The 23,889-nt window shown below is 44.5% G+C and overlaps 1 protein-coding gene across 4 annotated transcripts in view; it reads right to left on the minus strand.

Annotated features, from left to right (window-relative positions):
* Window positions 1–23,889, minus strand: part of Hivep1 (HIVEP zinc finger 1) — a 138,082-nt gene that overhangs the window by 26,420 nt on the left and 87,773 nt on the right. For all 4 annotated transcript variants that reach the window (XM_041632624.1, XM_041632621.1, XM_041632622.1 and 1 more), the window contains one exon: window positions 988–6,935. In XM_041632624.1, coding sequence (XP_041488558.1) covers window positions 988–6,935 — 5,948 coding nt within the window. The remainder of the gene's footprint in view (window positions 1–987; window positions 6,936–23,889) is intronic.

Here is a 23,889-nt window from a genome sequence, read left to right on the forward strand (position 1 = left end):
ATTTTTTAAAAAAAAAAAACCTCACTTGTCTAAAGTATCTATTGCTGTTATCATTATCATCACTATTACCATCATCAACTCAGCTAAGGAACACCACCACGGAGTGCCTTCCTGGATCCACAACTCCACAGAATAGTCAGGTTAGAACTATGCAGACTTCTATGTCATGCTAGTATCACAAATATTTCATGCAGATAGATTCATAAATGCTTATGGATCGGTACTATGTGCTTGTGAATCTGAAGAAGTCAAAGAGTTCATCAATAATTCTGAATGACCAGAGCCTAGGGTAATACTCTTATTTATGTAATTGCTTAAATGATTTCCCCATTTTAAAAAGGCAACAATTCTAATGAGAATTCCACATATTACTCCAAATTATAATGTCATGACCTTAAATTATTCCATAATTTTTGATCAAATCAACTCATAAGGGCATGAGTTCTTTCATGCATCTTTTGGCAGTTATGAATGGCTCTCAGGGGTCCACTCAGAATACTGAAGTGGGCGTGGTGAGAGCAGATCAGTCAATAGGAGGAATAGGACAAGTTACTGGATCTTTGTATAGTTCACAGGAGAATATAGCCACTCCTGGTAACCTACAGGTTGGTGTTTCCAAATTAGCCTTGAGAGATTATGGCCATAATCTTCTCTCAGCTAACAACTCACCAATGAAGAGAAAAATCAAAATTCTAACTCCCGCTGAGTAGAGTCAGCTGAAGGGAAAACCAAAAACAACCCAATAATCAGTGCCCGGGGGAGTCATTGCTTGCAAAATATTTACAGACAGAATCACTGCCAAAACTGTAGGTGATTCTTCCCATTGTGACTCCTGGGGAGAATGTCGCCTCCCCTTTAATAATCACACAGTACAACTTGTCATTCAGAATTAAAATACTTATTGTAAGTAAGACACTTAAAGGCATCAAGACTTATTGAAACTAATTTGCACAAACCACATTCAAAGATAAATGATATCTCAAGTACCTTGCTTGAGTTGTTTTTCCACTTGCTTGAATAGACCACTAAATCTGATTGTGAATGGGTGGTTATTGCTTGGCAATACAGTGACTTTGCAGTCTTCTGTTTAGAATTAAGAAGAGAAAGGGCAACTTTTGTAGGCAAACCAAGTGGATTTGGGTTACTGGAGCTCACTGTCCATCCAGTATAGGCTGAAGTTTTCTGGTCACTCTGAGGCAATGGCAATGACTTCTGTCTTAACAGATAACACCATGTAAAGCTAGTCGCAGTCTTGAGGCTGGGGAATGACAGCTGAGTGTCTGAACTGCTTAATGGTGAAACAGTAGGGACTGAAAGCTGACAGGGCCCTGGAGTGTTTGCTTTGTTCTCTTGCTGTTTAGAACCTGGTGGCTCCTCTTCCTGGTTGTTGTTGATAGATTTCAAGGGCAAAACACAGGCACTTTCTGAAGGGACAGGTGAATCTTGCACTGTAGGAGTCACCGATGTACACGACTTGGTATTTTTAAGCTCCGGCAATTCACTGACATGGTTTGTGACCACAAACTTGGAGGGGCCCGATGACAAATGATCAATTGGTAAAGCTTGTGTCAAGTCAGCACTCTGGCAGCTCCTTTCTGGTGCAGGGCACGTGTCCTGCTCTGGGGTCACTCCTTCAAGGGGCTCTGTGGTACAAAGCTGCCTGACCAGCACTGGCTTCTTCTGTTTATTGCCCTCGCCAGCCCTTGAACTCGGCAGCTCCGAGGGTCTAATGTTTGTGTTGCAAACAGCTCCGTTCTCATCTTTAGCCCGCTTCTGGTGCTTCTCCATGGCAATGTCTAAACTGTTTGCTGGGGAAAGCATCCTTTTACTTGAGGCTGAGACTTCTTGTTGCGGGGAGAGTCTACCCACAGACATCTTCTGAACTGTGGTCAAGGATTCTGAAACTGAAGCATTTTGGCCTGTCTCTGGAAGAACACTTTTGCAGGTAAGATCCTTCTCTGGTGTTGGCAATGCATTTTGGAGAGTGTTCTGTGATTCTGGCATGGAATTTTGCTCTTCACTGACTGGCACTATACTCTGATTAGTTTGACAAATTGGCATGTTGGACAGATCCTGGGTCACTAAGATTTGTGGCAGGGATGTGACAGTGGCAAAACAGTACACAGGAACTTTACTCTGTGGGGGCACGGGCAGCACAAAGGATGGCAGTCCCTTCTGCCCCTGATCGTTTGGTGGCCTAAGCTCCAGTGACGGCAGAGGGCAGGAGTTAGACACAGGATCGACTAGTTTGGCTGCTAGAGCTACTGAAGCCACACACGGATCTGCTCTGCTTTGATCTGGAAGAACCGGATTAGGTACAGAATGCAGAGGACTAGAAGAGCAGCCCTGGCCGGAAGTGAATGCTGGACACCGAAGCTGGTACTTAGGAGCAAAGCTCCCCTCGCCAGGAGAAGACGCACACACATTGGGGTGTGTACCTGGTTTGCCGCCCTGTGCGGACGCTGGCAGAGACAGTGGTGTGTTCTGATGACTGAGGGGAGTAGGAGTTCTATTCAATAAATGGACACCAAAGAGCTGTTGAGGAGGGAAGGTGTCCGTAGAGCTTGAACTTGACATTTCTGGCTGAAGATCCTTGGTCAGGACCTGGGAGTGCACAGTTCGTGCGGGAAACTCAGCGGAAGATGCATCGGGAAGCCTTGGACCCTGAAATGCCATTGCATTCACGCTAGGAAGAACAATATTTTGGAAAGATGATGCACTAACAGAAGATAGATGACAGTCGGAAGCTATGTTTAAAGATATCTGCCGGATCAGTGGACCTCGCCTTCTTTCCAAAAGGGGCACGTGTCCGGTGCCCCCAACACCAGAAGAGGAGCTGGAAGGCTGGGACTCAGCAAGTGTTGCTGGCGTCGCCTGGGAAGGAGTGATGCTCCCACAGTCAAAGGACTTACTCCGGAACTCAGAGACCTCCATCACTGTGGGCATGCAGCCGATCTGTTCGGATGCAGCGCGCCTCATTTCCCTGTGGCTTCCAGGGACACTCAGTGTGTTCGCACCCAGTGGAATCAGAAGAAACTCAGCTTTGTTGGGAAAATCAATTTTGGGGGATACCTCTGCTTTAGAAATGTCTTCTATGTCTAAGGAGGCTGAGAAGCTGGATGCGTGGGATAAGCTGCTTTCTCTGCTGAGACTCCGGGAGAGAGTGGAATCGAAGCTTGACTCGGTTGAAGAATGCTCTATCTCAGCCAGCCGGAGTCTTTTCTTTTTGGGTGGCAGTTTCTCTGTCGGCAGCTTTGATAAGGTTTCGCTGCGCTGAGGCCAACTGAACTTCTCTGACTTTTCTTCGTCATGGCCCTGGGCTTCCAGGTCCCGGTCGGGCTCCTCAGTGACCAGAATTTCTGGGACCTGGATGTTGTGCTGTCGGACCAGTCTCAAGGGCTGACCTAATACATACCGCTCACTTGGCATCTTTCTAGAACTTTCCCGTGGCTCTCCTCTAAGGGCCTGTGATGGTGCCATCTGAGGTGGGTGACCTTCCTCTGGGGAGAGTCCTATCACTTTCAGAGTCCCAGGCATGCTGGTTCGGCCCAGCTCCTGTAAAGTAAAGGTGGTGCCTCCTTCCAAGGGCTCCAGCTTGTCAAATGAACTAGGCCTGCTCAGGGAGTTGGTGTGTTGGATGACAGAGATGCCACCCCCTTGTCTCTTCACTTCCATCTTGTCCAGAGCGGCAGAAGTTAGTTGAGGTTCAACCACAGGACATTGCTTTAGGTGTAGGGCCTGCTCAGAGACCCTGGACACAAGCTGAACAGGAGAGCTCTGCAGCTGGACGCCTCTGGGCACCTGGTCACCTGCTGTGGCAGTGGCATGTTTGGATGGATTGGGAGCAGAGCCCAGGGCGGGCTGCAGCGGAAGGGCTTCAGTGTTTTCTGGAGATGTCCCGCTTTCGCGAGGCTGCAGGTCCTCATCATCACCTACGCTTTTCATTTTCCGCCTTTTCCTTAGCTGGGGTGTCTGCTCCCACACACCGGTGGTACCAGCAACTCTGTAGTGGAGAACCGGGGGCTGGGTCCCACCAGAGGCCGGGCTGTGCTCAGGCTCTCTCACAGATACCTTTGTTTTGGGCCCATGTAACTCTGAACAGTAAAATTTCTTATGGTTCTCGAAATTCTCCAGTTTCCGGTACCTGTTTCGACAGGTTTCACACTCAAACATGGTCCCTCGTCCTTGGTGGGACTTCTTCTTTTCTAGGTGAGGGGCTGGGAGCACTTTGCTCTGCACTGGCCCGGGCTCACTGGTGGCTGGGCATCCCTGACAGCTCTCATCCACAGACTGCCCAGAGCCCAGCGTGTGGTTCTCACTGACTGTCGAGTCCTCCACGGCAGCCTGTCTGACCAGAGGCCGGTGATGTCCGCTTGGGGGAATGGACGGGTTAGGTCCTGACACAAAGACATCATCATACAAGGTACCGATTTTATCATCAAATGACTGGCTTCCTCTTAGAGGGGGAGGGGGCGGGATTATATTTGCAGGGACTGCTGAATATCCTGTGGTTGGCATGGAGTTACTTCTCGTAATAGGCAGGCAGTCCAAGGAAGGAACGGACAGGAGGAACACTTGCTTTGACTTCTCGGTGGGGGTGAATGGGGACTTTGGTATATCAGAGCTGGAACTTGTTCTCCGTCCCATTGGTTTTAGGTCAAACTGGAAGGAATCTTTAAATATGTATGATTTGGGGGAGTCAATACTTCCCCGTCTGGAAAGCGAGGTTCTCCGGGGCTTCACACTATCCAGTTGCTTGTCATCAACCAGGGCTTCATTGTCAGATATCAGCTTTGAAATCCTTTCCTCCAGAGTTTTCGTGGCTAAGGGTGGACGCATCTGTCCTGCTATAACTGATGACTTCTCTCCAGGGGCCACAGCAGCTGGTGCTGGAGCACCAATTCGAGGCCCCGGGGGCCCACTGCTCTTAGCGGGGTCAGGATCCACGGTGGGAAAAGTTCTGGCAAAAGGAGTCGGGGGACTCACAGCCTGATCAGCACTTTCAGAACGTGAAAAGTAGCCAGAATCAGTACTTCCTAAGCTCCGTGGACTCAGCAGCAGTTTTCCTTGCTGCTCCTGGGGGTCGTCTGTGGCCTGCTGCCTTTGGAGTTGCGCATGCGCTGCTCCGCTGTGCGCCTCCTGCCTCCCTTCTGACTGCGTCACATCCCCTTTCTGATGGGACTTCTCATCTGTCTCTAGGGATGATATCCCGGCTGGATGCAACAGTATGTTTGCAACATGAAGATCCTTCTGCTTCTGTGTGCTAGGAAGTTCCGGCTTGGGACTGGTCCCCTGTGGACTGTCACTTCTTAGTGTGGAAATACTTACTGGGTGGACCACAACTTTTGGTAACTCTGTCAGGGCTTGTGACTCAGAAGGTCTGTCCTGTGAAGAGAAGCCACTGACCACATTATCTGAATTGCTTGAAACAGACTTGGGTAAAACTTCGGGATTGGATGTCTTCTTCATTATTTGCACAGACTGTAGGTCCATAACCCCTGGATCATTCTGCCTCCCATCTCCAGGCCCTTCCTCCTCACTCTCCCCACTGTCTTCCACGTCTGAATGGACACTAAGTGCTTTGGGGCACTCTTGGGATAAGAACAAACCGCCAGCCTCAGGCTGTAAGACGAGACCCAGTTTGATAGTGTGCGCATGGGATTTTTTGTGCTTATACAGGTTACTTTTAGTCTTAAATGAAAACCCACAAGTCACACAGGGGTAGGGCCGCTCTCCAGTGTGGGAGCGGATATGCTTTAAGAGCACGCTGGGCTTCGCACACGCTCTATTGCAATACTCACAGATATATTTGCCTTGCTTTTTGGGCTTCTGATCTCGCAGAAGAAGATTGCACATTTGTTCCACACTTTGACTGACAACAGAAGCGACATGGGTTGAACTGTAAATGGTCCCTGGGGGCGACTGTGTGGAGCTGGCGGGGCTTACTGACGCAGGTGATGCAGAATCCATTTGCTGGTGTGGAGGAGTAACCTGAGTTCTACTGGAGGGAGGCATGAGACCTACAGTTGACGGCATTGCTATGTTATAAATCGGTTCAAGTTTAGTGTTCTCATGGGTGTGCAGATTTGTCAATGATCCTGTTAAGAACAGATGCTCCGGAAGCTGCTGATTCTGTTGGCTAGGTTTGGGAACAAGGTTGTCGTGTGGGGTATTCAGGTGAGAGACAGGCTGAGCTGCAGCTTGCTCATTTTTCTGAGCAGACGCCTCAGGTACGGGGTATGAGGTACACGGAGAACACTGCGATTCGACAACCAATTCCTGGGAAGCAGGATTAGAGACATCCGGGGAACTGTTCTTTAATTTACAAGGGGGCCATACAGTTTTATTTGGTCTCAGTTTTTCTGTCTTAATTGCACAAGATGAGGCCTTTTGTGACAAGGTGCTCAATTCTGGCTCCATTGCTTTCAGTAAGACATCGAACGCGGTACTTGTATAGGAAAGGGGCGTGGTGCTACAGGAAGGAGAGCTACATTCACTATTGTCAGTCCTGGTTTTACTAGGTGAGGAGCTGGAGTCCTGCTGTCCATCAGGGCCACTGATCCTGGCTGGGTCTGAGCCCTCGGACCTCCATCTCCGCAGCTCCGAGCGGTAGTGGGGAAATGAGGCCTTCTTTGGGGAGACCGAGTCTTCAGATTTTGAGGCTTCGGCAGTCATCCCAGGTATTTCTCCATTTTGCTTGGTACATTGCTTCCCAGTTTTGGCAGGGGCACAGCTGTGTTTCTTATGTGCATCTGATGTATCCTGGACGACACTGAACGCCGCTGACTCTTCTGTGTTCTGCTTGTGTTTGGTCTGAAGAGGATTCCTCAGGGGGGATTTTGGTATTTTCTTCAAGTGATTCTCAGCAACAATCTTTTTTCGCTTCACACCTTTAAGAGACTCAGAGCCTCCTTTAATGCCAGCCTCTAGGATTTCTGTTAAGACAAAGAAAGAAAGAAAGAAAGAAAGAAAGAAAGAAAGGGAAAAAAAGAAAACCGGTTGGTAAAATTATATACATGTCATGATTGTTTAACAACTATAGTTACGATCAAGAGAGCAAAAGCCTCCTTTAACAGAGCCATGTCCATGGTGTGGACATTTTAAGAAGGTTTCCAATCAAAAACCTATAGAAACACTAATACAGAGGTCATGCTGAGTGGTTCTGGAATACTCTGCTCCATTCTGGAGAAACCCACGTCATGGAGCTAGACCCTTTCCCCATTGCTCACATAACAGTAAAGAAGATACTGACCTTATTTTAAAGTGCTTTGGAAGCAAATCAGTTCAAGTCAAAAACTACCTACAACTTCTCTAAACTATTACGTATTTAGGAAGTGATTAGTTACCATTTGTTGGATCCTTGGGCATATAGACAGAAATTATTTCTCTATATAACATTATTTCATAAAAGCCAAGGTTTTAATTGATTACTTTCACATCACCGTCACAATGCACATATTTGAAATTCATATTACCCTGTAATACCCACTTTGCCTTTGACGACGATGCAAGTTTACATACAATGTTCTTTTCCTGCTGTGACATGTGTGCATGTGCTCTCATACATACACTGATGAAGAGAAGATAGTGACTCCGCTGTAGACACCTTTACTCCCTGGGGCATGACGGGATGGCAGGAGCATCACTCAAGTGCTGCACTGAAGCAGCACAGAAGAACCAGCTGTTTTCTGTAGAGCGGTGCCCAGCACGTCTTTTGCATCCTTCTCGGCACTCTTTTATGAAGTGACATTTTCCTCACTGGCTTCCCCTCAAGATACACATAACAAGGCTTCCCATAACTTGCTTGTGGCACTCTTTGAGCTACCAGACAAGGGTGACAAACTGAGAAATGATGATCACCCTAAAGGGGAGTAGTTTCCCCTCCCATTTCCCAGAAGCCAGGAGATGAGCTGTCACCAAAGTGAAAGCCATTAGGCTCTGAAAATAACTCAACTGGCAAGGATGAGAAGTCACTCAGGGGGGATGGCCCATGGACCTGAAACCCTTCCTACACCAAGACACATATAGTCCTGCCTGGGTACTGATGTGGGATTCCCCTCTGTGTGCTGTGAATACCAATGGTTAATAAAGAAACTGCTTTAGACGTATAGCAGGGCAGAATAGAAGTAGGCGAGGAAAGCTAAACTGAATGCTAAGAGGAAGAAGGCGGAGTCATAGAGAAGCCATGGAGCTGCTGCTGGAGATAGGCATGGTGGAACCTTGCCAGTAGGCCACGATCCTCGTGGTAAAATATAAAATAATGGAAATGCGTTAAATTCAGATGTAGGATTTAGCCAATAAGAAGTAAGAGCTAATAGACCAAGCAGTGATTTAATTAATAGTTTCTGTGGTTATTTCAGGAGTATGAGAGGTCGGGAAACAAACAGGTGGCCACATACAACAGGGTATGTATAGTAATTTTATTGTTTCACATACTTTTTGAAATAAGCTGTTTTCAAGTGTTCATATTTTTAAATCAGATCTTGCCATGTAGCCCAGGCTGCCATAGACTGGGATTATTTATTTATTTATATCACCATGTCAGGCTGTTCTGTTGTTGTTGTTGTTGCTGCTGTTTTAATTAAATGATGCCTGCCATTGCAAAGAAATCAACCTGTAGGTGAAAGTCAAAATCATGCTGTTTTAAATAAAAGTAATAAAATTTTGGTTTTGTACAGAAAATGAAAGATGGTTATAAAGTGCATGCAGCCTACAACCTTAGCACTCAGGAGGATGAGGCGAGTGAAGTGTATGCTTGCAGCCATCTTGGGTCACACACTGAGACTGTTTCAAAAGAATGAGAAAACAACAGATTTCTTAAATATCTATATTTACTTGTTATTTCTAAAAAAAACTCCTATAGTTAAAGATAGGAAAAATATTTTTAAGCTACATGTTCCTATTTCAGATATAATCTGAAATTGTCATATTTCTATCAATTGTCAAATTTCTACCCAGTTTGTAAAGTTGCTTATTTTCAACTCTTCCTTTGTATCTTTAACTTTAGTATATGGCTACTGTGTGTGTGCATCTGTGTCATATGCTTATGTGGTTGTGCACCTGTGCTGTATGCCTATAAGCGTGTGCACATCTGTGTTGTATGCTTATGAGTGAGTTCACCTTTGCTGTATGCCTACGTATGTGTGCGTGTGTGGATGCACCTGTGTCATATGTCTGTGTGTGTGCACCTATGTTGTACAATGTCTTGGTGTGTGTGTGTGTGTACTTGTGTTATACACCTTTGCACGTGGACACACCTGTATTGTATGCCTATATGTGTGGGTGCACCCATAGGTACAATGTGGAGACCAGAGCTTGCATTGATTGGGCATTCTTTTACATCTCTCCACCCATTTCTAAGGCAGGGTTTCTCACTGAACCCAGACCTTGTCATTTGAGCTACACTGTCTAGCTGGCAAAGCTCTAGGATCCTCCTGTCTCCACCCCAGCACTGGTATCACAGGCATGTGCCACCACATCCAGCTTTTCTGTGGTGGCTGGGGACTGAAGTCAGGTCCTCATGCTTGAGACAAGCCCTTCACCCACTGAGTCATCTCTCCAAACCCTCTTTATAAACTTATGGTATGTATGTATGTATATATGTATGTGAATATCTACGTGCCATGAAGCATGTAGAGTTCAAAGGAATTGGTTCTTCCTTTCTGCTATGTATCAGAGATAAAATTCATCAGGCTTGGAAACAAATACCTTTAAATGCTGAACCATCAGGCTGGCCCATTTTGTTTTTAATATATGGTCTCTGTAGCTCAGTGAACCTCTTGCCTCAGCCTCTTGAGTACTGGGATTATAGGTGTGCGCCCCCAACGCTGGCTCCACTTGCATCTATCCTAGCATCTAGTAACGACTTCTTCCCTTCAAAGTAGTACATTCTCTACTAGCTTCTGGCAGCTTAGTTTACTCAAGAAAACTTTTCTTCTAGTATAGCTCCCAATATACTTTCTAATACTGTTTTCTGTGGGTAAGGTTCTCTTACCTAATGTCAGCCATGTATTGTGAGTACCCTCACGATGATTTATACTGCTTTCATATCAACTCTCCTCTTTCTTTGGTTTGTTCTGTTTGGCTTCCTCTGTAATTCCAGAGTGCTTTTCCTTTATGCCAACAATTCCATTTTTAAGACATTAAGCTCTAAACAATTTTGATTTCATTTATTAGCTTTGGAGTGAGGTTGTTATTTTATTCTCTTAGTTTTTAATTTCCCATTTCATCTCATTTTAGTCTCTTAAGTTCGAGCTCTTTTTTTTAACATTTATGATGTCATTAACTTAAGGTTACTTCTGTTTCTGTCATATTGTTTCCTTGAAAGCTATTTTTGGTCTGTCTTTCATGTTCTCATAGCTTTTCTTTGAATAAAAATATGGAGGCGCTGTCACTAAAGGACACAGTCAAACTGCATTTCCTTCTTGCTTTTGCTAGGATTCTGTCACAGGTACCTGGCGGGGAGAGAGTGGTGCTGATGTGCAGAGGGTCCTTCAGGCTGTGTCAGAGTGACAGCGACAGTACACTTTTCACAGAGGCAGAAGGCAGAGCCTATGACCAGTTTGCCAAGGTCTTTATATATGGGGACATGGGATGGGCGGGATCGTTTCACTTGGCAGGCCACAGAACCTCAATTCAGTATGTGTGTACGAACTGTAAACCAGAGCTGGAAATTCAGGGCAAGTCATTTTCAGCAGGAAAATGGTTAGGCTGATTATGGCAGAGCCAGTTAACATAACATTACTGGCCCATTTAAAATAATCCCAAAGATTATACAGCAATCTGAAAATTAAGATACATAAAGTACACATGCACATTCTTTTCTTAGCCTGAAGAGAGAGAGGTCTGGGCTAGAGGCAGAGATCTGGGAATACATAGTGAGAGCTGTTTTTGTAAAAGTAAACAAATGGCCGGCCACAGAGAAGGTGGTGTGGAGAGAAGAAGAGGTCCGACACCAGAGCCTGGGTAATTGCTACATTTAGGATGAGCTGGGAATCACAAGAAACAAGGTTGGAATTCAAAAGATACAACGAGCCCTATGATAGGGAAGTGCCTGGGGACCAGAGCATAGGCAATTCTCACAGCACAGCTGTTCTGGCCAAACACACAGGATGGTATCAAGGCAAGGGCACCAGGCTTGCTGGTCATGGGAATGGGAAGGATGCCCTCATGTCTGAAAATACGGCACGTGGGCTCTGGAGGTCAAACCCATCTCATCCATGGGGAACATATGTGGAAGAGGGAAGAGCACTGGGCCAGTGGAAGCAGACTGCTTCCAGGGAACACAGTTCTGAAGGGAAACCCTAGATGTTACTGGCAGGGCAGGGGAGAAGAAACTTCTCAGGGGAAGAGGGCTGACTGTGCTTGTAGATAGAAATGTACCCTCAGCAGAGAGGAGAATGCGGACCCAAGAGGAGAACTAGAATGTCAAATGTATGGTGAAGAGATAGAATCAGGATGCTACGGAGCAACGAGGACAATTGAGTGGCTGCTGGAGACAAAGAGATGGCAGGCATAGTTTCAGAGGTGGCACATCTGTGACTTGCTCCTGGCCTGAAGCGGGCCAGAGGGAGACACTTTCAAGTCAACGGAGGTTCACAAACATAATGTGTTTAGAGAAGTGTGTAAGACACATATAGAAAAACAGCAAGGAAGCCCTGCTGCACACACACTGTGAGTGGAGGACACCGTGGACCAGCAGGTCATGCTCAGCCCTGACTACAAAGCAGGAAAGGTGGGAATCTGGGCAGAACGAAACAGGAAGCTGTGGAGGTTCACCGCCAAGAATGTGTTCAAGAAATATTAACGTGATGGTGGCTTCTTAAATCTCACCCATCTTCCCAACCTCTGTCTACTGTTTTTACACTGCTTAAAGAAAATCAAACTATCAACCCAAAATTTTGTATTGAGAAACAATTTAGCTTTCAACGATGAAGGTTAAAACATGCAATAGGGATGCTACAGCTCAGTCAGCACGGTGTTTGGTAGTCAAACATGAAAACCTGAGTCTGAGACTTAACATACAAGGGGAAGGAAGGGAGGGAGGGAGGGAGGGAGGGAGGGAGGGAGGGAGGGAAGGGGGAGAAGGAAGAGAGGAATGGAAGAAGGGAGAGAGGGAGGAAGAGGGAAAGGGGAAGCAAAAAGAAAGGGAAGGGAAGGCAAAGCAAGGGAAGGAAAAAGAAGAAGAAAAGGCTGGCTGTGGTGGTCCATGTCTGTGGAAAGTGGAAAGTGGAGACAGGAGGATTTCTGGGCTGGCCAGCTAGTCTTGCAGAATCATGAGCTCCATCTCAGAAAAACAACAAAAGTGCTAGAGGAAGAAAACCAATGCCAGTTTCTGCCCTCAATACTCACATGCAATACACACATGAACATGTGCACCTATAACCCTCACATACAAACAAAGGCAAAACAAAGAATCAGAAAAATGAAAACGGACTTCCTTGCCAGCAGACCTATACCGAAATGTTAAGCCTTTAATCTGAACCTATGCACATAAATGAGCTCTGGAAGTGAACAGGGAAAGGAATTCTCAAAAGATTGGCAAAGCTGCCACTGCTTTGAAGTCCACCATGCTAAAGATGTTATCACAATGCTGTATTTTCCACATGGCCATGTGGAAAGCAAATAATGGTCAGCAAAATGAGGACACCCCAATCCCTGGAACATCCAAGCATGTTTCCTTCAGCGCTGGAGAGGCTGTGCAGCCTGATGAGATTATAAACTCTGGAATGAGGAAATTATCCTGAACTGGAAATGGGAATCTTTCAAATTTCACAGCAGAATCTCTGGTTAAACAGCAGCCAGGAAAGAGACTGGACCAAGAGACCTGGCCTGGCCCTGCTCCCTACAAAGCCACAGAGGGACCGGTTATTTACTCCTCGGAGTGAAAGAACAAGACCTGGAGTTCTCAGACTCTTGTGTCGAAGGCCTGGGCCCAGAACAACTGTTCTCAGAGTTGGAACCTTGGAGAATAAGCTGGATTATGGGGGCTCAAACTCCATCAGAGGATTGATCAATTAATGGGTTCATAATCAGATGTATTACTGCAGAGCAGGGATTCAGAAAGTGGGGTTCTGCTCTTCAGTGTCAGGTTGTCATGAGACAAATAGTCTCTCCAAGATTCTCTGCTTTACTTCCTGCCCAAAGAAATGAAGGTGGACCACCCAGAAACTGTGAACCAAAACAAAATTTCCATTCTTTAAACTATGTCTTGGGTGTTTTGTTTAGCAAACACAGCTGACTCAAACAGTGTGTGCTTAGCTTATGCAAACTGCTGGATTCAATTTGCTCTCCTGAAAATAAAGCAGAAATAACTGAACACAAAAGAATGAATAAACAAATAAAAGGAGAGAAGAAACATTGAACCCTGAAGTCTGAAGAAACAAGAGTGGCCATTAGTTGTAAGACAATAAGTCAGTCTGGGAAAAACTAAGGCATACAGCAACAATATTGAATCCTGCCAACAGGCCAAATGAGAGAGAAAACAGATTATCTTTTATCATCTTGAGAAAGAACACAGCCCTCTGACACCTAGGTAAAGCCCACTCTACGACAACAGAATGACAGGCAGTGAGTACTTTACACTGCTCAGCCTGTTCAGGGGTGTAGCCCAGTGGTAGACTGAATGCCTCACATGAAGCGGGGTACTAGGTTCAATGCCCTGTACTACACACATTAATAATAATCATCATCTTAGTGAATGAAAATAAAAATTAACTGTCTAGAGCAATCGAAGCAGACTATCTCTGCCAAGATCAAACTACACTGCTAAAGTTAACTGGGCACAGCATGTCTCCTGACCACAGCAAAGTTCAACCTGAAAAAAATAGCAGGAGATAGCTGGGAAATTAAGCAAAGCAATTCTAACTAGCTAGCTAAAGAGTAAAAGGAAGTCACCAGGGAAACAAGAAAAGTCAGAACAAAACTTGCAAATGAGGAAACCATGATGAATATTTGCTTTACACCAAAGCCATACACCGCCACTAAGCCACACATCACCACAATGCCATATACAGCCACAAAACCATGCATTGCCTCAATCTCACACATCAACACAAAACCAGGTGCCACCAAAAATGTCACACACCATCACAATGCTGCACACCACAGTGCCACATACCACCACAATGCCATATATAGCCACAAAGCCATGCATTGCCACAATCCTACATATCAACACAACACCAGGCATCACTAAAAATGCCACACACCACCACAATGCCACGCACCATAACAAAGCTATGCACTGCCACAGTGCCACACACCACCACAATGCCATGTGCCACCAAAATGCCATGTACCACCACAATGCCATTCACCATTGCTCAGAACCAAAGCCCAGTGACTCTCACTGCATGACTGGGACAAGAGGGACTCTGGCAGGATCACTGATGTTCTTAACCATTTCTTGAGAGCAACCAGCTTATACAATAAGCCAGAAGTGATAAGGACAAGCAACATTTTGTGGGGACAGTCTTCCACATCCCAAAGAACTGACCAAAGGCCTTGAGTGGTACCTCCTTACCAAACTTACAAAAACCAATCATTTCACTTGCACCAAAACTGGTCAAAAATAAAATGGAAAATGCTTTATTTGTAGCAAAAATCTGAAAACTCATAAAAGTAAATTTAATGCCAACTATTAAAAACATGCAGGAAATACACAGTCTTGTGGTATGATGCACCTGGAGCATGGAAGATGGGGTGAGGAGTAAGGGTATGTGCAAGTTCAGAGGTACCAGTCTCAAAAACGTGTGTGTGGGGGGTACTTCATGCTTCTGGCAAAAATCAGTCTTGTGAAGGTGCCAACTCAATTCTTTTCAAATTTCCATAATTTACAAAATTTCAAGGAAAAAAAATCCTTCAGTTTCTAATATGACAAGTCATAGTGTTTATTCAGAAAAATAAACCTAAATTAAAAAAAATGGCATTCTGAAAAGTAACCTCCATTAGACATGAGGGTTCTTCCAAGGCCTGTAAAGACAAATCATGGCCATGACACAGCACGCCCCCACAAGATCAGATCAGTAGTGAGATGGAAACTTATAAAAGTTTAATATGTTATAAAGCCAGAGTTCACAACCTTAGAGAAAGGATGGCACATTTTCAATATAAGAGTCTGATCTCATATATGAGATGAGAAAATAAACGTAGGCTATAAGCAAATATCGTGCAATAAATAAACTCAAAGATTCAATATAAAAAATAAAACCAGAGAGATGGCTGGAAAAACACAGGTGAAGTCTTGGCTTATCTTATGCTGGAAACATATTAAGTTTTTAAAAAGCAAGCAAAAGAAAAGTGATTTAAATACATTAAAACTACAATCTCTAGGCATGTAAATTTATGCAAATAAATATATAGTAAAAAACTGAGAAATGTACCTGTAGTAGATGAAAGGTTGATAGAGTAATGTGTAAACAATTTCTATGTGAGATTTCTGGTAAAGGAAAATGAAATAATGAAGACCATCTCTGAGAAATGGTTAGCTAAGCAAAACACCAGCATGTTCAGCTTGGAGGTAATAGAGCACTAGAAAGATAAAGAAGTTACTAAGTCAAGATCCATGAGGAATTAAAGTCCCCCCAACAACTCGGAACATTAGTGTCCTTTTCCCCAGGACAGGTGGGCATAATCAAAAGGGAGCTTAAGGCTGTGTGGTTCTGGCTGTCTAAGCAACAGTAGAAAGGCAGACTGTGGGGCACACTATGAACGGTGTGCATGCTAAGTCCTGAATGGTATCCTCTCTGGAGCTTTAGGGTCCTTGGTTTAGGAGTGACAATGACTTGGAAAAAATCCGTGCTCTGTATGCTGCAGTTCACCTCTCAAGGCTCCTCGAGTCAGAGCCCTGAAACTACCAGGATTATCTTAGACTGTTATTTTCCTAGAAGCCTGCAAGAGGAAAATTGATCTTCTCTGAAGAAAGATTTCAATTTAGCCTTCAAAACGCTTCCATAGTTTTCTAATAAAATGTCCAGTCACCTGAGAAAAGACCATTACCATAAATGTAGTGAGAGAGCCAATAAGCCAGAACAAGTAAAGACTTTATGTGTGCTTATACTGTTGAAGAATACTAAAGGTCTAGAGGACCACAGGGTACAACAGAGACACTGTAGACAGGAAAAGCAAGCAATAATACAGCAGGGCTTAGAACCTTCTTGACAGATTGAAGTTCAGATTAGAACTGGAAAAGATAATATGCTGAAGGACACGTCAGAGGACAAAGGATGTCAGACCCTAGTCAGTTATGGAAGGCCTCTGGGGGTCTTTGATGGTAAACAGTGATGTGGGATGTCCTTTTGTATATGTGTTGCTTTTATCGGCTAATAAATAAAACTGTTTCAGCCAATGACTTAGTAGAGTAAAGCCAGACAGGAAATCAGAACAGAGATATAGAGAGAAAGTAGGCAGAGTAAGAGAAGCCATGTAGCTGCTGAAGATTAATAGAAATGGGTTGATTTAAGATGTAAAAGTTAGTTAATAAGAATCCTGAGATAATAGGCCAAGCAGTGTTGCAATTAATATAGTTTCTGTGTGATTATTTGGGTCTGAGTGGCCAGGAACGAACTCTGTTTACAAAAGAGTGGGCATTCTTTGTGGAAATAAGATAGAAAAAAGGGAGTTACAGGTTTTTTTTAAAGATTTATTTATTTATTATGTATACAGTATTCTCAGTGCTCTGCCAGCACACCAGAAGAGGGCACCAGACCTCATTACAGATGGTCATGAGCCATCATGTTGTTGCTGGGAATTGAACTCAGGGCCTCTGGAAGAACAGCCAGTGCTCTTAACCACTGAGCCATCTCTCCAGCCCAGGGGTTACAGTTTTAAAAGCACTCTGTGCTGCTATTAATATAGCTGAGCAAATATTCCTGTGATATGAATGTGTATCCTTTGGGTATCTGCCCAAGAATGGTATTGCTGAGTCTTGAGGTAGATTGATTCCCAATATTCTAAGAAAACACCATATTGATTTCTGAAGTAGCTGAACAATTTGCACTCTCACGAGCAATGGAGGAGTACTCTCCTTATTCCATATTCTCTTCAGCCTAAGCCATCGTCAGTGTTTTTGATCTTAGCTATTCTGACAGGTGTAAGATGGTATCTCAGTCATTCTGATTTGCATTTCTCTGATGATTAAGGATGTTGAACAATTCTTTTAAGTGTATTTCAGCCATCTGAGATTCTTCTGTTGAGAATTCTCTGTTTAGATCTGTACCTCATATTTTAATTGGATTATTTGGTATTTTGAATAATGCAACTATATTCATAGCATCACTATTCATAATAGCTAGAACATGGAAACAACCTAGATGACCTTCAACCAAAGAATGGATAAAGAAAATGTGGTACACTTACACACTGAAGTATTACTTAGCAGAAAAAGCAATGGTATCTTGAAATTTGCAGGCAAATGAATGAAACTGGAAAAAAATCCTAAGTGAGATAACCCAGACCCAGAAAGACAAACACGGTATGTACTCACTCATAAGTGGATATTAGACGTAAAAGAAAGAATAGCCAGGCTACAATTCACAACCCCTGAGAAGCAAGGCAGCAAGGAGGGCCCTAAGAGAAAAATAGACATGCATCCCCCAGGGAAAAGGAAATAGAAAAGCTCTCCTGAGTAAATTGGGAGTGCTGGGTGGTGGGGAGAACATAAGAGAACAGGAAGGCTGAGTTGGGAGAGAAACAGAGAGGCAGAGCAAGAAAAGAGATACCTTGATAGAGGGAGCCATTTTGGGGTTAGGGAGAAACCTCATGCTAGGGAAATTCCCAGGAATCCATAAGGATGACCTCAGCTAAGACTCCAAGCAATAGTGGAGATGGTAGCCTTCCCCTGTAACCATATTGATGACTACCTTAATTGTCACCATAGAAACTTCATCCAGCAACTAATGGAAGCAGATGCAGAGATCCACAGCTAGCACTGGGCCAAGCTCCCAGAGTCCAGTCGAAGAGAGGGAAAGAGGATTATATTAGCAAAAGGGTCAAGACCATGATGGTGAAACCCACAGAGATAGCTGATCTGAGCTAATGGGATCTCACTGACTCTGGACTGACAGCTGGGAAACCTGCATCAGAACAAACTAGGCCCTCTGAATCTGGGTGACAGTTGTGTGACTGGGGCAGTCTGTGGGGCCACTGGAAATGAGACCAGGATTTGTTTCCAGTGTATGGTGTATGAACTGGCTTTTTGGAGCCCATTCACTATGGAGGGATACCTTGCTCAGCCTAGATACGGGGGAGGGGCTTGGTCCTGCCTCAACTTGATGTGCCAGACTCTGTTTACTCCCTATGGGAATTACCCTTTCTGAGGAGAGGGTGGGGAGATGAGTAGGGGGAAGGTGAGGGGAAAACAGAAGGAGGGAAGGGAGAGGGAGCTGTGATTGGTATGTAAAATGATAAATAAAAAATAAAATAAAAGCACTCTATGAAACACAAGCAAGATAAACAGAGAGAATGCCACCTGTGCTCCACAGTGGGAAAGTGTAAAAGTCAAAGACACCATTCTTAGTGGGAAAAGTGTATTGGTAAGAATTTTGAAAACCCGGATTACTTTGAAGGACCAACAGTTGGCATGTAATATTACCAAATGCCCTAGGGGAAATGAACTTTCATGCCAGATTTCTACCTTCCCGCCCCAGCTGGACTTCTCCAGACTGAAGGTGAAGTAGATACTGCCTAAAAAATGACACCTTCAAGAAATTGTCACAACAGGGACATATCAACAGAGAAACTCAACCCAGGAGATACATACACTGATAGAAAAGGTCAACACAGCAAGCACTAGCAGAGAAATTCAGTACAACGGACACATATTAACAAAGAATACTACATGACAGGCACTAATAAAGTCAACACAGCAGATATATTAATAGAGAAATTCAAAACAACAGGCAACACACTAAGAAATTCAACACAGCAGACACACATTAACAGAGAAATTCAACACTGTTCTTTAGGCAAAAGCAAAGCTTCAAAGAGAAAACTCACATAGGCAAAACCACCGGCTAAAAAGTGACTCAGGGGTGAACGTGCCAAGAGGCCTAAACTATGCTAAAGACCGAATCTACAAGTCTTCCAAAAGCGCATCGTTTAAGGTTGTTCCCAGCTTGGCACTGGGTAGTGGTAAAAGCTTCGGGCACACAAGTCTTAGGTCTTTGGAGACATGTCCTTGAAAGGAGACTGTGGACACTCAGCCTCTCAGCTGCCACTAAGAGAGTGGCCACCTTGGCTTCACACTACCACCAAGAAGGGGCCTTTCCAAGGCCCCAGACCATTCAAGTCAATCAACCATGGACGGAATCTCCCACAAGGATGAGCTAAAAGAAACCTTTCCTACATGCTTATTATCCGACATTCTGCCAACATAACAGAATGCCAACTTACACAAACTGCATGAAATGTAATCAAGTACAAAGAATTCAAACACAGGATAACAATGGGCTAGTCAAAAGCAGAGCAACAGATCAGCCCAGAGAAGAGGAGAGAAATAATGACAGGATCAGTAGCTATGCCTGTGGTAGCGGCTGCATCCTCTTTTGTCCCTGGTGGGGGAATTCCTGTCACTCACCACATCTCTAAATGTTGGATCCTAACAATACTTTGCCACAGTTACAACAGTATCCACCTGCCTTTTAAAGGTATTGCCAAGGTGAGAGTGGGCAATACCTAGTGCTGGCTCTAACCATCTCGTCCTTTCCATAAGAACCAAAGAGAAAGTTACACAACTGTGCGCCCCGAGACAGGTTCTTCGGCTCTGCCACAGCAAGCCTGGCAAAGCAGTAACAGAAGATCACTACGACTGATGCCAGGTGCTAAGAAATAACGCTATCTTCTGTTTCTCTCACGCTTTAATTTTGAAGAGCGAATCACGCAAATTAGAAGCCCAACAGGTAGAAAGGAAGGAAGGAAGGAAGGAAGGAAGGAAGGAAGGAAGGAAGGAAAGAACCCAACAGGTAAAGCCTCTGTGGTGGTGCATACTTTAATCAAGGTTGACTCTGCCTTTGATTGAAACACGAACCATGAGAAACAGTTCCATGTCCCTGCCCCGAAAGTCTTTGCAGTTCTTTACTGGTTGTTTCACTTTCATGAGAAAGATTCGAAGACCTTAGTGATTTCTTTAGGGAAGTCCACAGATCTGTACAATTTAGGGCTGCTTTCATCCAGCTCCAGGATTCTGTCACCCGAAGGCCGAGTCCGCAAGAGCCACATGAGATGATCATTTCCAAGCAGCAGGTGCTCTCAGGATCACTATCAGATGACACTCGGAAAGCCTCCAGTCAGAACCACTGGAAGCTCGACATTTATTACAGCAGGGGCTATGGCTACTAATTTGACAACTGCCTAAAGAGTGTTCGCTCTCTGAATTTCAGTGGTTTACCGGCATAACGCTGACCCCTAGTCACAAGGAAGGTTATAAACTGTATAAGATACTGTCTATTACAAAGGTAGGAAAATGTGAAATTTCCTGAACATTTACAATATTGAACTGTCAGAAATGTGGAATCCTCATGTCAGGGTTTCCCACCCACCAAGCAAGAAAGATGCTGATATTACATAAGTACAGAAGAGTCTCATTCCTCGTGCTTAAACAAAGTCTTAAGGAAAAAGCAGTTTGTAGCTGCTCATAGACTCCATCAGAGGTTAAAGAATGAAGCTTTTTGTTACTGAGACGAACACCAACAGTTTGTAAGCATCACTGTGCCAGATAATTGAAGAAACAATTTGCTTCGGATAAGCAATCTAGGCAACGTGTACCACAAGAAATAAACAGCTGTTTAACTACACTTGAGAAATGAAAGCAATCGTGTGCATTGTTTATGAGCCCTGCCTGTTAGGTACAGGAATCCATCTTCTCCCACTCCCCACCCATCTTTATGGACCTTCCCAATGCACAGGCACCTATGGTGTCTGGGAGACGACTACAGGCAAGCTCAAGCTACAGGATGAGACCCATGGCAGGGAATGGTAGGGTGGGAGGGAGAACTGAGATGAAGACCTGAGGGTCACCTTAAGGAGCTCTGCCTTGACAGGAGAAGGCTAAGGACATGCTCAGTGGGGGGCCTGATGAGCCATACCCCACAAGCTGAAACAGCCACAGCCTCTCTGAAGTTGGGGTGGTGGATGGTGTGGACGAGAGGAGACGGAGCCCCTGCAGTCTCTCCTCACAGGGCACAGTGCTCATCCACAGCTTAGCTCTCCCTAGCTCCAGCTATTTGTGAGTAACCACACTTGAAAACTTTACATAGGAAACTCTAGAAATAAACAATTCATAAGTTCAAGTGACTTTTGTGATAATACCTTGCTATAAGGACTCTATTTTGTTATTGGTTGACCTTCATCAGAGAATGTAGACGAAGGGGGGGGGGGCAATCACAGCAAACAAGGGACTCAGCACTGTGCACTGGGCCTGGACGGACAACCACTGCCCAGACCCTATAACACACACTAGCTTCCCAGCATCCCCAGCATTTCATGCCTATCCTGGTCATCCACCCAAATGCACCTGCTGCTTTCCAATCTTTCCCAGAATGAAATCATTTCGTACCAGAGCCTTGGTGATCAGTCCAAAATTCTAATCCAATATGCCACCTTCCTACCAAGAACAGAGTCTGTGGAATGCTCTGGGGAGAGGAGCAAGAACGAGCCCTGGCATTGATAAAATGGCACTTCACTCCCACACACTTTGCTATTTGCATTTTCCAAGTTTATTTTCTGAATCTCTTTTGCTTCTCTGACTTCAGTCCATCTCCCGCCTTCATTTCCATTTTCCGTTCTTCCCCCTTGCGTTATACTTCTCACACATCTGCGGGTCTTTCTCTTGTTGTCGGCATTGTTGTTTCCTTGAGGAACACTGAGTGAGTCCCTGTGGAAGGAGCCAGGTCTGAGCTTGCTTTTTCTTTTATCTGTTTTTACAGAGGCTACGCTTGCAAAGCTAGAGAAAAGCATAAGCGGATAAAGAGCCACACACTCTCTCTTTGAGTCAACCTATAACATTTGTTATAAAAATACTGAGGCGTGCGGTTATGAAGTTAACTGTAGCTGCCCGATCACTGGCCCAGGAGCTGAGTGAGCACATAAGATCTGCTATTCTACAGTCCTCAGGGGTGCTGGCCCAGTGTAGTTCAGGCCACACACACATCCTTATCTTAGTTACTCTTCTCAAAAAAGGAAGCTATAGTAATAAACACATTATGCAAAATGTAAAAGAATCTAAGGCAAGTGGAATTTTTCAAACATTTTCATTTCTATACAACCAGAACACACCTGCTAGGCAAACAGGAGAGCACTGTGTCATGTAAAGGGTAGCGACTTGCCTCGTGCTAAGCAGAGTGGCTGTGCAGCTCACAGTCACCAGCACTCTGCTGAATGATACGCTGCAAACCGCACACACTGCACCTTGTAATGAACTACTTCCTGAAATTCATGTCATGTTCACGACCTAACTCTCTAATTTAATTACCAGCTTGACAGATACTCAGTGGTGCCCTTAAAAATGAGGAGGAGGGGCTGCAGCGAGCTTTCAGCAGTTATGAGCACTGGCTGCTCTTTCCTGGAACCTATATGGCAATTCACAACGGTTTGTAACTCCAGTTCCAAGGAATATATCATCCTTTTCTGGTCTCTGTTGGCACTACATACATGTCAAACATACAAACATACACACCGGCAAAACACACACATCAAATTAAAAACTGAAAAAAAAAGAAAAGAAAACTTGTAAGGAGTTTTTGCCTCCTGTATTTCACACAAAGCTCGGGGTGTTATACTCTAAGACGGTGAGGATAGACTAGTTAAAGACACTTACTTTACATGGAAGTGCCATGAAGGTTTCATTCCTATCATTATGCAGCTCATCTGTACTGATTGGTAAAATTTGTCATTTTTAAATCTAAAACTACTGACAAGCTTGATAATATGATACCTTTACAAATATAGCACAGATAATTAAATCAATAGTAATTTTCCTATAACCCAAGATCAGTGCATTATATTTTATATATGAGAACAGAACATGAACCTGATTTTCCAAGTTGGAATCAGCGGTACAGTGCACATGGAAAGTATCTGTGCAGTGCACAGGAGAAGTATCTGTGCAGTGCACAGGAGAAGCATCAGTGCAGTGTACATGGGAAGTATCTGTGCAGTGCACAGGAGAAGTATCTGTGCAGTGCACAGGAGAAGTATCTGTGCAGTGCACAGGAGAAGTATCTGTGCAGTGCACTTGGGAAGTATCTGTGCAGTGCACAGGAGAAGTATCTGTGCAGTGCACAGGAGAAGTATCTGGGCAGTGTACAGGAGAAGTATTTGGGCAGTGTACATGGGAAGTATCTGTGCAGTGCACAGGAGGAGTATCTGGGCAGTGCACAGGAGAAGTATCTGGGCAGTGCAGAGGAGAAGTATCTGGGCAGTGCACAGGAGAAGTATCTGGGCAGTGCACAGGAGAAGTATTTGGGCAGTGCACAGGAGAAGTATCTGGGCAGTGCACAGGAGAAGTATCTGGGCAGTGCACAGGAGAAGTATCTGTGCAGTGCACATGGGAAGTATCTGGGCAATGTACACGGGAAGTTGGATAGACTCTTTTCCTTAACAGTGTCACCATCTGTTGCTCTTTTATCCTGGCAGTGTCTCTGGCAGCAGACTAACACACAAACCACGTCTGTGGCAGTGCAGGTGTCGACAACTGGGCAAGCACTGGGTAAAGACCTGAGGGTTCCCTTAGGGTTCAGAGTGGTTTCTTTCTTGTAAGGTTTCAAAGACTCCAATTGAATGCTGATACAAAATAAACATTTAATGAAATGAAGGAACTGACAACTTTATAAGAAACATGGATGATTTTTGGGGTGTCTAACATTAAGAGAATAGGATTTACAACATTGTTAT

Source organism: Microtus oregoni, unplaced genomic scaffold (assembly GCF_018167655.1).
Source record: "Microtus oregoni isolate MIOR12 unplaced genomic scaffold, Mior012 000042F_ref0000377, whole genome shotgun sequence".
NCBI lineage: Eukaryota > Metazoa > Chordata > Mammalia > Rodentia > Cricetidae > Microtus > Microtus oregoni.